We start from the raw sequence: 16,723 nt of genomic DNA, 5'->3' as shown, positions 1-16,723 counted from the left end.
CTATAAATACAATTTATGATGCCATGTAGAAACATGGTCTAACACAACATTTTATAAAAAAAATTAAAAAATATATTTAAATTTATATTTTTATGAATTTAAATTATTATGATATATTAATATCAAAAAAATAATTTAAAAAATATAAATATATTATTTTAATTTATTTCCCAAACGTTATTACAATTCTTGACATAGGAAAGTGTGCTCGTCGTAGATCTGTAAAAAACATTTGCATACAGTACAGTACAGGTGATGCAATGAATAACAATAAAGCAAGGTACAAACAAACAATGCAACTACCATTACCGGAAACAAACTCCTCCACTTCCACACTTTCTTCTTACCAAACTTCAGTCTCGTACACTTTTTTCCAGTCATAAATTCTTAGAAACCTCAAAAAAATAAAAATGAAAATCTCTCTGTGCCAGCCATGATCTTCCTTTTTATCTTTCTCTTATAACCAAAACAAACACTCTACTAATAATTATCTCAAACTCAGAGAATGCCTTCTTCTCCTAAATTATTTCACTCCCGCATATCACAGCCCTCTAATTCTCGCAGATCAACGCCTCTGATTCTCACATTCCTTTTCATCGGAATCTCCGGCTTCATCTTCGGCTTCACTTCCTTTCTTACCTCCTCCCACAACTACCGTTGCTCCAATAACTCCCCGTCGCGATCGGTCCGTGTCGTCTGGGAAACCAGCAACAATAGAAATGATAATGGCGGTGGGAACGTTGTCGTTTTGGATGGTGAGGACAGGAAGGAGAGGCATAAGGTTATGGGGTTTGTTGGGATTCAAACTGGGTTCGATTCATCGGGTCGGAGGCGGTCTTTGAGGAACACTTGGATGCCGTCCGATCGACAGGGACTTCAACGGTATCAAACAATTCTCTTTCTTTCTTAAAAAAGAAAAGGTTTGACATTTTAGCTAGTTATCGCTTGAATCTTGTTAGGTCCTTTTGCTTTTAGATTTAGAAATGAGAACTTGAGTTCTTGGTTTTCTTGTTTCATGAATTAGGATATTTTCTTCTTTTTTTAATTCATTGATAGAAAACAAAGAACTCTAAAAGAAAGAAACAATGCTGATATGTTACTCATCTTCTATAAATTTTAGCATCCAACAAGAAGAGATCTCAAGATTCTAAATTTCAAGCTAAACAATTGAGGAATTGATGTTTTTTCATTAAGGAATGTGCATTTGGGGATATAATTTGTCCATTTTTTAGGAGAATAAAATCAAAAAGAGGTGTGAATGTGATCTTGAACAGCAATCTGTACATCATAGTCTGGTTGGATGGTTTATATATATTATATAATATACTTTTGCTATTGCTGAACTCTTGATGTACTTCCTGTCAAAAACTGTGCAATATAGTTTCTTTGTTTACAGACTCTGGTTGTCCATGTTTTTGAAAATTGCTGAAAACTAGTAACTTGTATAAGGCCTTTTCTTCCCATCATATTTTGGTAATTTATAGATTAATTGGCTTGCAGGTTGGAAGAATCTACTGGTTTGGCTTTCAGGTTTATTATTGGTAGAACTAATGATAAATCAAAGATGGCAGAGCTCAGAAAGGAGATTGCAGAATATGATGATTTCTTGCTAGTAGATATAGAGGAACAGTATAGTAAGCTCCCATATAAAACGTTAGTGCTGATGATGAACTGCATAGTTTTCTTTTACTTTTTTCCCCATCAAGTTTGTTATTGGATGACTGTACTCATCTGGGTTTTTTGCAGGTTAGCATTCTTTAAAGCTGCCTATGCACTTTTTGACTCCGAGTTTTATGTCAAAGCTGATGATGACATATATCTGAGGCCAGGTGGGTAAAATGTGAAACTTTTGATGTTTGATATTATTCAGTAGCATTATTCTGGGGATCAACTTTGGTAGTACAGTTCCATGTAAATCACATTTTTGTATTTTAATATATTTTCAGATCGTCTTTCGACTCTTTTGGCAAAAGAGCGTACTCATTCTCAAACTTACCTTGGATGCATGAAAAAGGGGCCAGTTTTCACTGATCCAAAGCTCAAATGGTAAGTTCATTTTCCTTTTTTTTTTTCAATGGATATATCTAAACACTACAATTTGTACATCAATCACACTACCTTTTTTTGATTAGGTAGTTTGAATCCTGTTCTTACTAGATTTAGCATTTTATACTTTTTTATACTTAAAAGTTGACCTAAAGTTATGTTACTGAAGTGATACCATAGCAGAAACTGTTTACTAATCCACGGCAGTGCTGCTGTTCATGGTGCTGTTGTTGTGAGAAGTTTGTTCTTGTATTTTTGACTTATTTGACTAGAATCTCACATCATGATTTGATGTTCTGTAGCATTAGGATTTAATGTTTATAGGGTTTTGGAGTCTAATTGAAATCCCCAATCATCCAGCTTTATTTAATTCCCTATTTTGTAAATTTAGTACCATAATCTTACACAAATTTTATCCACTTCAAAGTCTTCCTTTTTAAATAAACTATTTGGAATCATTTTAGGGGTGTCATGCATAATGCCTACTTCTATTGGAGATATTGGTTTATCCAAAAAGCATTGCATAAGTACTGTTGGGCTTGATAATCTCGAATAGTATCCCAAATTGTAGGTAGCCATGACTTTTTCAGTAATCTTATAATCTCTATTTCTGCAGGTATGAACCATTGTCCTATCTGCTTGGTAAGGAGTACTTTTATCATGCGTATGGTCCAATATATGCTCTCTCTGCAGATGTTGTTGCAAGTTTAGTTGTTCTCAGAAACAACAGGTGAGTTGCTTGTTACCTTCATCAGGACATACCCTTAAGTGTTTGGCCAGCATTTAATAGCTTGTCTAAATATGATATATAATAATGATTATTCAAGTTAAAATTTTAAGGGCATGGAGCTGATGGTGCAACTCTCCCATGCCTTTCAAGAGCTGTTGGCTTTTTCACCATTTAGGGAAAAGGCTCTTGGTTTTTTTTTTTTTTTTTTTAAATATTGTGTTTCCTCTCATTGTTTGGATGGTGCATGCAACATTTGAATTATCTTGTGTTATTTTGGCACAACAGCAGAGGCTGGAGGTGGCGTAGGGGGTCCCTTGCAACCCCTGCCAGAAAATATTTCTATGTATAATGCTATAGTATATGTAAAGTATGCCTTCCTTTACCACTTACATTTCATTTCCTTCCCAACATAAAGCACATGCACATTCCAAAAAAAATCAAACCAAGAAATCAAACAAATGAATGATCTGTGATGATATTATGCGCTTTCAAGTGGCTTAGGCTTTTGCTAAAGTGATGTTGTTTAATTGTGGTTGCCTGCCTCATTATATTATAGGCGGAAGGCTTCGTTTGACCAATATGTTGGGGATGCAAGCAAATCCTGCCACGGGAGTCATTGAAATATAGCAAAAAAACAGCACAAAATATACTTTCTGAACTTGTTTGTTTTGACGAGCTATACCTTCTTAACTGGTGTCCTTGTCAATTCTAGTTTCTTTAAGTTGTATAAACATCCCTAATTATATATATAAACAATGAAAATGTATTCTCTTTACAAACCAAAATTCCCTTGTTTTCACATTTTCTTGCCACAAGATGACTCTCTATTTCCCATCTTTTAATTATACGTTGATAAAAAAAATAAAATTATTTGGTCTATTGGAATTGAAAATATAATTTTTTTTTCTTTTGAAGAAGAAGAAATTAGAAATTATGATTTATCGCCTATTTAAGAATTTTAATCATTGACCATAAATTTTTTTAATTTTATTATATCATGGATTTAATTTTAATGTAGAGCTCTTTAGTCACTAGAACACTTTACATAATCTGGATAGAAACTGGTTTAGTTCCATGAAAACACACTTTACATAATCTGGATAGAAACTGGTTTAGTTCCATGAAAACACTTCGACTGTAACTTTAGTATAAAAGTCTTGTGAAATTTATTACATTTTCTTATGCATTAAGTTTTTTGTCACGCAATTTATTTTTCAAATCAGTTTTACTCCACAATTTTAACATTTTAAAATTTTCAGTTGCCTCTTAATTTATTATAAATTTGCTTTGGCTCTGCCCTGGTTTTGGTCAAGAACCTGTCGACCTTGAATGTAACGCGTCCAAAAGCAAGCTGATATTTTATTTAATATTTTGCGTATTAGAGAATATAACTATGCACTGCACTTTAGATACCTTGAGGTTTTGGACATAGTCAACATTGCCTGCTAAATCTTTCACATCACTTCCCTGCCATGCTATTGCCTTACTTCTCTCTGATTAGTAACACAAGCAAGATAGCAGTACAATTCTCTGAGGTTAACTCTTGCCAAATTGCAACAAAGCAACAGAATGGGGCTTGTGTTGTTTGGTAGACTATCATTTTTCAAATGGTCAAGTTAAAGCCATCCATTTAGCACCAAATACTCTCAAATTGTGTTTAACTATTTAATTTAAGTTTGTGATGGAGGGGAGGGGATCTCAATTTTTAATGGTTGGTGTGAGCTTGAGGCGATAGTCTTAATCTCAAAGTTGGGCTTGGGCACCCTAACCCCAAAAGATATTTTGTAGTTTAAACTCGAAGTGGCAGGCATATAGAGAGAATACTTTGCTTGTTTCTCCTCTCCCTCACTCAAGCACACATGCAGTCAACACAATTACTTGCTTAAAATTTAAATTTGTGAGCTTTCCTCACTGCATAAAAATGTTCTTTGCTTTTAATCTCTGTAGTTGTCATACATGTTTTTTTGACAAATTCTTCATGGCAGTCAAGTGGTTTCATGTCAAAGAACCATCGGGTTGATTTTTTATTTTTTCATAAGTAAAGTAGCTGACAAGATGTTTTTCACTTCAAATAAACTGTATGATCAATCAAACTGACACAAAGAAACCCAGTGCCCAAGTCAACCAAGAAAAAGCTTTGTTGGATTTTATACTAACAAGCCTTTTTTGGTTGATTTTACCATGCCCATGACCTATTGAAGCTTGATTGAGACTTGCCTCGCTTCTGACTTGAAATAGCAAGAACATACAACGAGTGGTCCCCCTGCTTGCTTGTTGTATAGATAAGAACATGAAATGCCACATTATATTTGGAAATTTTCAGTAGACAATCATAATATGTATACTGAGGAACTTTTAGACTCTTAGAATCTCAATTTAGGTTGGAGACGATGATTTCATTCCATGTAACACTTCCTGTTTTCTTGAATTATCAGCTTTCGGATGTTCAGCAATGAGGATGTTACAATTGGTGCATGGATGCTGGCAATGAATGTTAATCATGAGGATAACAGAGCGTTATGCTCACCAGAGTGTACACCATCATCAATTGCAGTATGGGACATTCCCAAGTGTTCAGGTTGGTATCTTTATCAGCCATATAGAAAATAGAATCAAAATGAACAATATCAAATTCAACTTCTGCCATTAATTTACAGACATGAGCATTCACACGGGTGATTTTGGTTTTCTGATGCAAGAAAAAGTAGCCTTGCTTCAGACGTTTGTGCAGAACTTTTAAATCATTTTTTGGAATGGCATCATTTGATTTCTCACAAGACTTTGTGTTGAATATTTTTTTTCAGACTGGGAACATATATGGTGATCTGATGACACAATTATTAATTATTATGCAGGTCTCTGTAATCCAGAAGCCAGATTGTTAGAACTCCATCAACAGGAGAGCTGCTCAAAGAGTCCAACTATGGAACCAGATGATTAGCTTCTCAGTTATCCTTTTCTTCCAAAGGCGTTAGACTGGAGATGGATTTATGAATTTTGCCTACACAATGAAGGTTATTTTTTTTTATTCTTTCTTGTAATTTGCAATTTTTTTCCAGTGATGTAGATCCAAAGAACAAAGTTTTATACATCGTCAGGAAATGAGAGTTACTGAGAATGATTAACCCTGTAAACCTCCATTGTTGGATATACAATCCCATAAATTGTTTTGCCATCCGTGAAGGACCATGCCATAAGCACAGTGGAGCATGAGTACTAGGTTGTGTGTGCAAGCATCTGCAAGCTAGATTCTTATATACATGCATTATGATGCAGACCTAATAGCTTTTGTAGCATTCAAATTAGTTTTTTTTGGCCTGCATTTAGAGGTCAATAAGTTCTCCTTTTTCTTGAAAAGAGACCTCCTAGAAAATAAATAGCCTTGAATGCTAGCTATTCTGGAAAACGACTTCAGAATTGTTTCTTAAGTTCTTCCCCATCCAACTATTTACATCTGCAATCCATTTAGTAGGGTAGGACAGCCCATCTGCTGGGAGGCTGGCACCCGACTCTGAAGCGTTAGATCTCGTAACCTAAAGACCTGAAGTGGGCAGTTGGCTAGCTGTTGACCCACGAGAACCACTTAAGTGTGTGCCAGGGTAATGTGTGCGGCTAATGCATTGCAAAATATTTTTTAATTAAAATAATATTTTTTAATTTTTTATATTAACCCATCAAAATCATTAAAAATAATCTAAATAAGTATTGATTTTGATAATTTTTCTCGTGAAAAACAGTTTGAAAACAAACACTCCTAATTGGATTAGTCTCAATAGTGGGAAGGCATAATTAATTTTCAAGCATTTCTTTCCTTCTTCTTTGTTTTTCTTTCTTAATTTTGTTCCAAATGTTGGAGAAGTTTACCTTTTATACATTTTAAGTTTATTATGAATAAAATTAAAAGGGATGGGAAATTTATTATTCCATAAGACACAATACGGTATGGGAACACTTAATTCCCCAACCTTTTTCACCCATGAAAAAAAGCCATGATTGTCTTTTTAATAAGGACATTTTAACATTTTTAAATTAACGGAGGGTAAGACGGGTATTTGCCTTTAAAATTACATTGCAAATTATCGTAAATACCCTTAAGGTTAATGCATTGTTTGATGTCATATAGAGGTAGATTTGTATTTTTACTTATAGAGTGCATAATCAAGTTACTAATCTAGCCTTGTAAACAAAAAAACCTTGGCTAGATAGGAGGGGTATTTGCGTCTTATCATTTATATTAGCATTGTAAAAATACCTCTTTGCTAAGCACACATCAGCGCGTCAACGGCTTTGTTGTTTTTAGACAACACGTGCGGTCGATTCCGGCAATTAAAAATATCATTTCATAGTGTTATTAAATTTGTCTTGATTTCTCCTCCATGTTTGGCTTAGGTGGACTTTTATTTTTTTTCCACTCTTTCATTTCTTATGCTGCCCTATAATTTTTCAATTAAGTCCCTTAACTTTTTTTTTTTGTTTTTAATTTTATTCCTAATCTTTGGTTGATATTTGTTTTATTTCAAATAACTTATGAAAATTGAAATTTGCTTTAGTTTTTTTATTTTTTTTTAATTACTTCTCTTTGTTTAATATATTTTTATGTGAAAAAAAAGGTTTTGATTTGAATTGTATTAGTTAGTTACTATTGATAAATAGTTGTATCAATATCAAATATATTAAAATAAAATTGGATTTTTTCTAAATGGTTTTTTTCCATTGGAGTATATATATATATATATATATAGAAAATGCTATATTTACATTATTTCAAAAATTATATTACTAATTTAGCTTTTGTAAATAGCTTCTCGCCTGACCACATGAATTATTTCCCTTTGCTGTCTTTAGAGTGTTGTGTTTCAATCTCCTCTCCTACGCGCCAGCCCTTAACCTCATGATCCATTTCCATGTGCTTAAGTCAATTCACTCAACAGTTTACAGACGTGTTTGCCATGTGATACTGCGAGATGCCCCGTTGCTTTCTGCAATTCTTTTTTCCTTTTCTTTTTTTGTCTGGCTAATGCAGATTCTAACTAAACGATGGATCTTCATGAACATCATTAGAAAACGAAAACAACGTTCACTGAAAGTACTTGGTGGTGGACATATGAGATGTCAATTATACAAAAGCACCCATTTTTGTTAGCTTCTTTCCGCCCTGGAGCACAGCTACGAGCACCATGTGATTGCTTATTTGCTTCCCATATCACATCCATTTTGTTTGGTTTCATCAAATGCGTGCCCATGTGTTAGGAGCCCATTATTGCTTCCCATTTACTTTTGCATCGATGAATGATGCTTGCCTTGATAAGCCAAGAATGGATGTGGTTTAATTATAGAATTATGCAGTCTGGTCCCATCTCTCCTGTGTTTTGTATTGCGGTGCAAAATACCTTTCCAAAAATGTTTTTTGATTGAAAATATAATCTCAAATAAGAGTTTAATCTTCTATATAGCATAATCCTTTATATCTCTAAATGAGAAGCTCTTAGATTTGTTACTTGATTAATGTCACAATATGGATTTGTTATACAATGTGATAAAGATTTTGTACTTTCTGCATAGAAATATCAGTGTTAAAGAATAATATAAATCATATCCTGGAATCTCATATAAAAGTTTAAGTTATTGAGTTGAGATGATTCTTTAACATGGTATCAGAGCCTTGATGACCAAATGGTCACGAGTTCAAATATTACAATCTCCATTTATTTGATAAACATTAAGCATAAAGTAAAGTAAACATGTGCAAGTTTCAAACATAAAGAGCTTTCACTTGAGGGGGGTGTTAGAAAATAATATAAATCATATCCTGAGACCTCATCTAAAAGCTTAAACTTTTAAATTGAGATAGTTTTTTTGATGATTAGAAAGGTTTACCCGTAAAGACCAGCTCCATTTTATATTATTTGTGAATCACTTGGCTAGACAAATCTTGCCTGAACTTTTCTTATTGCTGCGTTTGCTTCACATGGCTGGCTCATTTATCATTTTCATCAATATGTTGCTCAATAATTTATAATAAAATAGGCAACAGTGACAAGAAAAACCATGTACTGCTACTCAAGTAATTGCTTCCACCGAGCCCAGAATTAAGAAGTGATCTGAGTTGCCTTCAAGCTACGTGAATCTTTAAGTCCCGTCCTTCTTTTCTGATGGGATATGAGTTACATATAAATTTGATAGAGAGTGAGAGTACTCTCTCATGACAAATCTCTTTCTGATGTGAAGTGGGGAGAACCAGCTGCTCCCACTTAAGTGATTTAAAAGTTATTATCCAAAGTGAACATCACCTTCCAACATAAGACTTGTCAGATTAAATCACAAGCCTTCGAATCAATACTGATTTAGGTTTCGGAAGAGTGTAGTTGAAGTGAAGCATTAACAGACAGAGCATTTAAGGAAATGATAACATGGTGATATGGAAATGATTCATCGAACAGCGAGGGGAGGGAAGAGAGTGCCACTGAAGGGAATTTGTGGCAGTAGAGGCCTATGAATGATGGGGCATTTGATTGGGCCATAAAACTACAATCATGCGCAGGTTCTTCTATTTAAAGTGTGTTTGGTATTATCATAATTTTTATAATTATAGTTTTAAAAAAATTTATTTTTATATTTTTAGTTGAGATTGGTTTGGAAAAATATATATTTAAGTTAAAACTGTAGTTGAAATTGAAGTTGAACAAAAAATAGTTTAATATTTTTAGTTAAGATTGTTTTTCATGGCTTTCTGAGCATGCAATAATATCAGATAAAATATCATCATAAATAAAGTTAGAATTGCGATCAAATTCTGCAAATGTTACGTCATCATAAAATCTTCATCTAATGTAATTATAAAGTGTCACTGAATAATATTAAACACTAGTTTTTCAAATAAAACACAATGCCTAAAAATTTTGTTGGATTTTTTTTTTATTTTACTTGGTCAGATTCAATCCAATACATTTAGATTGGGGCCGGAACCTGTTCAGGTCATGAATAGTGGAGACGCTCTCCACTATTCACATAAACAATGGAGCAGCTGAATTAATTTCTATGAACAGTGAAACAAAAGCATAGAAATTTTATTTTTGTTCAAAACTATGGTCATAACTGCAATTCAAGTGGATCCAATGACACAAAAGCAAAATTTTGCAAAACTCAATTTTAACTTAACCAAACATTAATATTTGTTGCTGACTATAATCCTCAACCGCAATCTCAATATTAAATAAATATTGAGATTGAGATATCATTACAACAATATTAAACATTGTCTGAATGGTTTTAAGCTAGCTTTAGGCCCCGCCAATAGCACTAGCAAAAGCTCGAGGATGCAAGCCTTGCAGTAAACTGTGCAAGGCAAACATTATAGCACCTACGTACCTTGTTTCCTTCACGGTTGACATTGATAGAATTTCTAGTTTTACTAGCCAAAATTAACTCTATTTGGGTAACATCATGTATCTTGAGTAATTTAATTTCATCCACTACTTTTTTTAATCTCATAAGATATGAATAAATCGCGGTGCTGGTTATATATTCTTAATTTTGAACATTGCATGTAGGATTCAAATCAAAGAAAAGAATGACAAGATATTTGGTTCGATGTCTCTGCTTAAAGTAATTTCCTCACTGAATTCTTGTCATTTTAATCATCCTCGAATTATCAAATAGGAAATGACAAAGAAATTACTAGCTGCACTTCACATTAAATACAAAATACAATAATTCTGCTCAGGCATACACACACGAGAAAAAGGACAAGAAATATAATTGTGTTTTCTTTCCTGGCCAAGTGGGCATCATGTGCCTCTAGCATTCCCCAATTCCCTTTATTGCTTCATCGTACGAGGGAGGGAGGAAGAGAGAGGGATGACAGAACATTGAATGTTTCCTTGGATTCTGATTTCTTGCATCTCCCTGCACTTATCTGTGATTTTTCTGCACTAGGGCTAACTTTTCATATGAGATTTAACGGATGTTTCTCCATTGGAAGGGATCTCTCTGTTGTTTAGAGACAACTACTTGAATAAAGTAAATCTTCAAAGAATGTAAGAAAATCCCATCAATAAAAAGACAATTACAGAGCCAAACGGGCTCGAGGACAAAACAACAGGCTCCTCGTCCCTTTGTGTTGCCATGATCAAGTCTTTCTCCCTCTTCCTCCAAGGAGGAATCCAATGTGACCTTCGGTAGGATATCAGAGATTCCATGTCACCTCTGTGATCTCAGTTGACATTTTACGGGCCAACAAAGAGGGTAAACTATCAAATATCAAGAACAGCAGCTACTTTTTATTTCTTAGACAGTTCACCGAGGCATAAGCTTGACAGCATCATGGTGACCCTCCTCTTGTTATAATAGGATCATGATCCAGAAGAGAAAGGGGACCAGTGCATGATAGCTAGCTGAATATATGATAAATGGGCATGTCCTTAGGCGCCTTGTGGGACATGAAAGCCTAAAGGGACGGGGTCTTGCCCTGTGAAACATAGCAAAGCAAACACCATATTTACCGGCCAACTGAGCCTCCGGTGATCAAGTGGAACTGCAACCCATGATTATTGGTGGCTGAAAATTACCTTAAAATCCGTACTCTTTTGCCTGCCATTTGAGGTTCCTCACTAACCAGACATTCCAAGTAATGCCATCCTCTCTTCTTGAGGTCACATGGCGTATTAATTGCTTCATCCAGGAAATTGCCAGATTCCAAGTACTATAATTCAAGTCATGTTAATTCACTGCTATCCATCTACTGTCACTTGGTAACATCAATGATCACGAAGAAAAAAATGGATACCTCCAATTCTATCTCTAATCTCTTGTTGCTTTTCTTTTTTATTGACTCAAGAAATTTGGCATAACAAGGTTCAACTTTTCTGGGTTTAATAGCAAGGAAACATCAGTAAGGAAATCATGTTAATTGTTTTACTCTATTGCCTAGGTAGCATGAATACAGTACTGTTTCTGAATGAATTTCAACCTCTTTTTTTTTTTAATTTGAATTTTTTTATAAGTTGATATTAAAATTAAATTTAAAAAAATAAAAAATATTATTTTAATATTTTTCTAAATAAAAATACTTTAAGAACTATTATTACCGCGCAGTTGGAATTCTCTCCGACCTTTCTTTATGCATATCCCACACATAGGCTCTCTCTCTCTCTCTCTCTCTCTCTCTCATGTGAAGAACTTGCTAGTACTGAAAGCCATAATTATAGGGTCTGCAAAAAAAATACTTCAATTTAATATTGGAGTCCGTACTCTTACACAAACTGAGGATCCAAAGTTCGAGACATTCTATTGGAAATTGAAAAATAAAAACTATATTTAGCCAATATTTATTTATATGCTATATGTAGGGCTTTGTTTTGTTATTAATTCGTTGGCACGTAAGGATCTTATCTCATGTAAATTCGTTTTTTTTTTAATTATTATTGATGATATAAAAAAAATCTAAATAGATTAGAAATAAAATTTATGTATTTAATAATTGATTAATCTTTTTATTCTAGCAATTTGATACATTCTTCTTAGTTAAAATGGCTGGTAACTAGTACTTAGTATTTGGTTGACCAGGGTGGCTGAAAGTTAGTACTTGTAAGCATTGTTATTAAACCCGGCCCGGCCTGGCGGGTCGACCTGGGACCCGGTCAATTCGGTGGCTGAACCGGTCTGGGTTTAATAAAAAACCGGTTGTGGCAACAGCCCGGCCAAACCCGGGCGACCCAGCTGGTCGACCCGGGCAAACCCGGACGAGACTCAGGGTTTTTTTTTTTTTTTTAATTTGGGATAAAAAAAAAATTGGTTTAAATATTTCAACTTAAAATTATAACATAGTTTCTTTCCAATGTGAGAGTTGAAGCCCTTTCATATATATACTCTATGTTCACATGAAAAAAATTATATTTTTTCAATGTGGGATAAAAAACCTTTTGGTTTAAATACTTCAACTTAAAGGGATAACATAGTATATTTTCAATGTGGGATTTGAAGCCCTTTCATATATATACTCTATGTTCCCATGAAAAAAGTTATGTTTTTTCAATGTGGAATAAAAAACCTTTTGGTTTAAATACTTCAACTTAAAAGGATTACATAGTATCTTTTCAATGTGGGATTTGAAGCCATTTTATATATATACTTTATGTTCCCATGAAAAAAGTTATATTTTTTCAATGTGGGATTTGAAACCCATTAGTATATATACTCTATGTTCAAAAAAAAAAGTTATGTTTTTTCAATGTGGGATAAAAAAAATTTTTTAGTTTAAATACTTCAACTTAAAAGCTTAACATAATATTTTTTTAATGTGGAATAAAAAAACTTTTTTAAAATATTATTTTAAACTTCATTATTTATAATATGTATAATCTATATTTACATGGATTTTTTCATATGAAATATTAAAACTTTAATTTTTTTTCAATTTTCTCAGGTTGACCCGAGTTAACCCGAGTTGACCCATGAAACCCGAGACCCGACCCCTTGGCCGGATCAACCCCCAGGCCGGGTTTAATAACTATGCCTATAAGAAGTCTTTTTTTGTAGATTTAGGGATTCTTAGATACTTAAGTAGATATATTTTTATAGAGAGAAAGTGTAATGATACTTAAAAGAGATAAACTTTAAAAATATATATACTAAAAATATTTAGAATAAAGAGATTAAGAATCTAGATCTTAAAGGATCTATGATGTATTTATAGCTCATGAGCCTTGTTCTTTTATGAAGATGAGGAGCTAGAGTGTTATTTTACCCTAATAGTATTTAATAAGAGATAAATATCTCTTGCATTTTCATTAATGGAGGATAAATATTATAAGTCATCAGGAAATTTTTAGACACCTAGAAATGTAGAGAGAATATGATACAAAACATAGTTGAGCATATAGGGACCGAGCTCTTCCCCTTAACTTAATGTAATGGAGCTGAGCTATTTTCTTGGTTATACTCAAGAAAATTGAGCTTACCCCTTAACTGAACTCATCCCTTAGCTGAACCCAACACAACTATATTAGATTTACCATGGTTGAACCCAAATGTATTGGGGCTCGCAACTTGCCAGATCCACGTTATCTTGAACTCGACAATGACTGAACCCAAGTGTATTGAGTTTAACAACTTGTTAGACTCATGTTATCTTGAGCTTAGCACATAACTAACCCCAAGTATATGAGAGTTAGACCTAGTAAAGTGATAAGTCCATGATGTTGGAGCTTGGACACAAAATCAAGGAGTCATGCGACCCCACAACCACATGGTCATATAGGCCACACATCCACACCCAATATAATAATTCTTGATACATCAATTATTATTATTACAAGTAACACTAAAAATTCCCACATTTTTTTTTATTTTTGTTGTCATACTTCTTTCTTTATGATTACACCTTTTTATTATCATTAAAAGTAATGATAAAAGGCATGTGGTGACTCACTTTTTATTTTTGTTATAATACTTATTTTTCTTTACAATTGCACTCTTTTATAATTAAAATAATGATCAAATTATAATAAATTTTCATACAAAGACAAAACTTAAAAACAGGGGATCAAAGTGTAAAACATAGAAAATAACGTCTCCAGCCTAAAATTTACAAAGCAAAAAACATGTTAGTCTCCTTATTTTCCTCATTCTTCCATCACAATTCTTTTAGTTTTTTACATATTTTATTTTAGTCCAAAACTTTATATTTTAGTCCCCAACTCGAGAGATAAGAAAGAAACTTGGCAAAAAACAATGAAAAAGAGAGAAAAAAGTTGGTTGATCACATTATGACTTTGAAAAGGGTCATTCTTGATTTCAACAGGTTATATTCGACAAGAGGAATCACATTAAGGTGTTTTTTTTTTAATTTTTATTTTGTTTGAAAAAAAAATATACTAGAGTTAAGAGAGAGAAAATTTCTCTAATTTTTTTTTAGGCAAAAATAGGATCGAAATTAATCTTTGAACCAAAAAACTCTTGCTTGGTTTTCCAACCATCGAGGGGGCAGTTAAAAATTGGACAAACGACATATTATTTATGTTATTTTTTAAAAAAAGAAAATTAAGATACATGATGTCCTTTTTCCTAAAAAGGTAAAAAAGGAAAGCCCAGGCGTGCTTTTTTTTTTTTTTTTTTTTTTATCGGGCTAGACACATGGACTTTCCATTCTTAAAGCTTTGTTTTGTTTTTTTAAGTAAATGAAACTTAATTAAGATATATTAATTAAAAGAATGTGCGGGATGACATGGTGGGTATTCAATTTTAATTCAAATTTGTGTGTTTGTTTTTATTATTTTTCAATTGAATAAATAATTAATTCCAAGAAATAAACTTATTAGACCTAATTCATAATCCACATTACTAGATAAACATGTTATAGTTAGCTGACCCTTTAATTATAAAATCGAGTTTATAGAACATGTTGGCAAAGCAATCTAACAATTAAGATATTTTTTATAATTCGTAATCCACACACCTTTCTTCTAGGGGCTTTTTTATTCTTTCAATATTTTTTGCATAGTTTGATTACGTCTACACCCTTGAAAGCAAAAAAATTGCACAGAATGGCTTGTTCATCTTTGCTTCTTTTTTTTAACAATGAAGTGATCGAGTTGCTCTTAAAATCAAAAAATTATAAGGCTGGCTTTAATGGCATTTTAGTCTTGTGATCAGGGGTTATTTTTTAATTTTAAGGTTCATTCAAAGGATATTCGGTAATTTTAAAAAACTAAATATAATTTTTAAAAAAATTGTTGACATATTTAAGTTTAATTACTAAAAATCACACAACGGTGTTTGGAGTGGCACATCTTCATGTATGTAGGCCACATGCACACAACAAAGATGCGGTTATGCTCTGTTAATCTTTTTTCTTTTTTTTTTTTTTTGTTTTTTTAGCTTAGAAATTCACACCAATCCTTCCAAAAATTAATTGTATCCTTCAGTTTTTATTCATTTTATTAATTTATTTTACTTTAAAATTTAGTCTCTAATTATTTTATTTTATTTAGTTTTTTATATCATATTTGGTCCTCATTGTTTTTATTGCTATTTGTTATGTTTTAAAATCTTTTATTATTGGAGATTTTACTTTGTGATTTTTTGTGTGTTTGCCTTTTTATAAGATTAGTCAAGTTAACCCGAATTGAATCTGGGATTTTTTCACTTTATTTTTTTTGAAATTTATTTATTTTTTAGTTTTACCATTTAACATTAAGTAATTGGACCTTGATCTTTATAATTTTTTTTTTTAATTTTATTTATATGGGTTATCTTAATTTTATATCTCAATCATATATTAATCAAGTTAACCTAGATTGGGTTATATCACTTAAACATTTGTTAGAAAAAATTTAAACCGCATTTATGGCGTAGCGCGCACACACACTGCCCACATGTGTAAAAACTGATCTGGGCCTGTAATTCTATGAGCCATGGCCCTTTTGTCAGCGTGACGCATCAAGAGAGGCATATGCATGGTCCTCTGCCAACTTGACATAGCAAACCTTATCTGATAGCAAGGCATATGCATGCAGCGTGGAACATGCAGCATTTTCTGAGGATGAAAATTAAAGGTAACAATAATGGTATGCAGTCCTGCGGGAATAACCTCTTGAGCAACAACAAAGGGAAGAAAAAACTTGTAGCTCGACTCATCTGGCAATCATGGAGTGACAAAGTCTCAGGTCTTCCTTGATTATAATTATATATACCTACAGGTCTTCCTTGATTATAATTATCCAAAGTCTGAGGTCCTCCTTGATTATAATTATACCTCTAAACTACAAGTTATTAGAAAGATATTGGCCCGCTAATTATACTTTGACCCTTCAACTAAACCAGGCCAAAACAAAAAGATCATGATCATACACCTTGAATCATGGATCAGAAGACAACAAAACCCTAATTATTTCCAGTCCTCTGTCGTCTCTCTTTGTAGCTAATAATGGTGAGTCTACAACACAGTAG

The 16,723-nt window shown here is 32.9% G+C and overlaps 1 protein-coding gene across 1 annotated transcript; it reads left to right on the top strand.

The window, feature by feature from the left end:
* The first annotated feature begins 289 nt into the window (after nt 1-289).
* Nucleotides 290-5,951, top strand: LOC118038414 (probable beta-1,3-galactosyltransferase 14). Its single transcript, XM_035044762.2, has 7 exons — nt 290-882; nt 1,501-1,653; nt 1,747-1,829; nt 1,947-2,046; nt 2,663-2,776; nt 5,212-5,354; nt 5,632-5,951. The coding sequence occupies exons 1-7, from the start codon at nt 506-508 to the stop codon at nt 5,715-5,717; spliced, it is 1,056 nt and encodes a 351-aa protein (XP_034900653.1). The 5' UTR covers nt 290-505; the 3' UTR covers nt 5,718-5,951.
* The last annotated feature ends 10,772 nt before the right edge of the window (nt 5,952-16,723 follow it).

The sequence above is a fragment of the Populus alba genome, chromosome 11, assembly GCF_005239225.2.
Source record: "Populus alba chromosome 11, ASM523922v2, whole genome shotgun sequence".
Classification (NCBI taxonomy): domain Eukaryota; kingdom Viridiplantae; phylum Streptophyta; class Magnoliopsida; order Malpighiales; family Salicaceae; genus Populus; species Populus alba.
The sequence above is the reverse complement of the archived record's forward strand: the minus strand, read 5'-3'. Positions and strand labels throughout refer to the sequence as shown.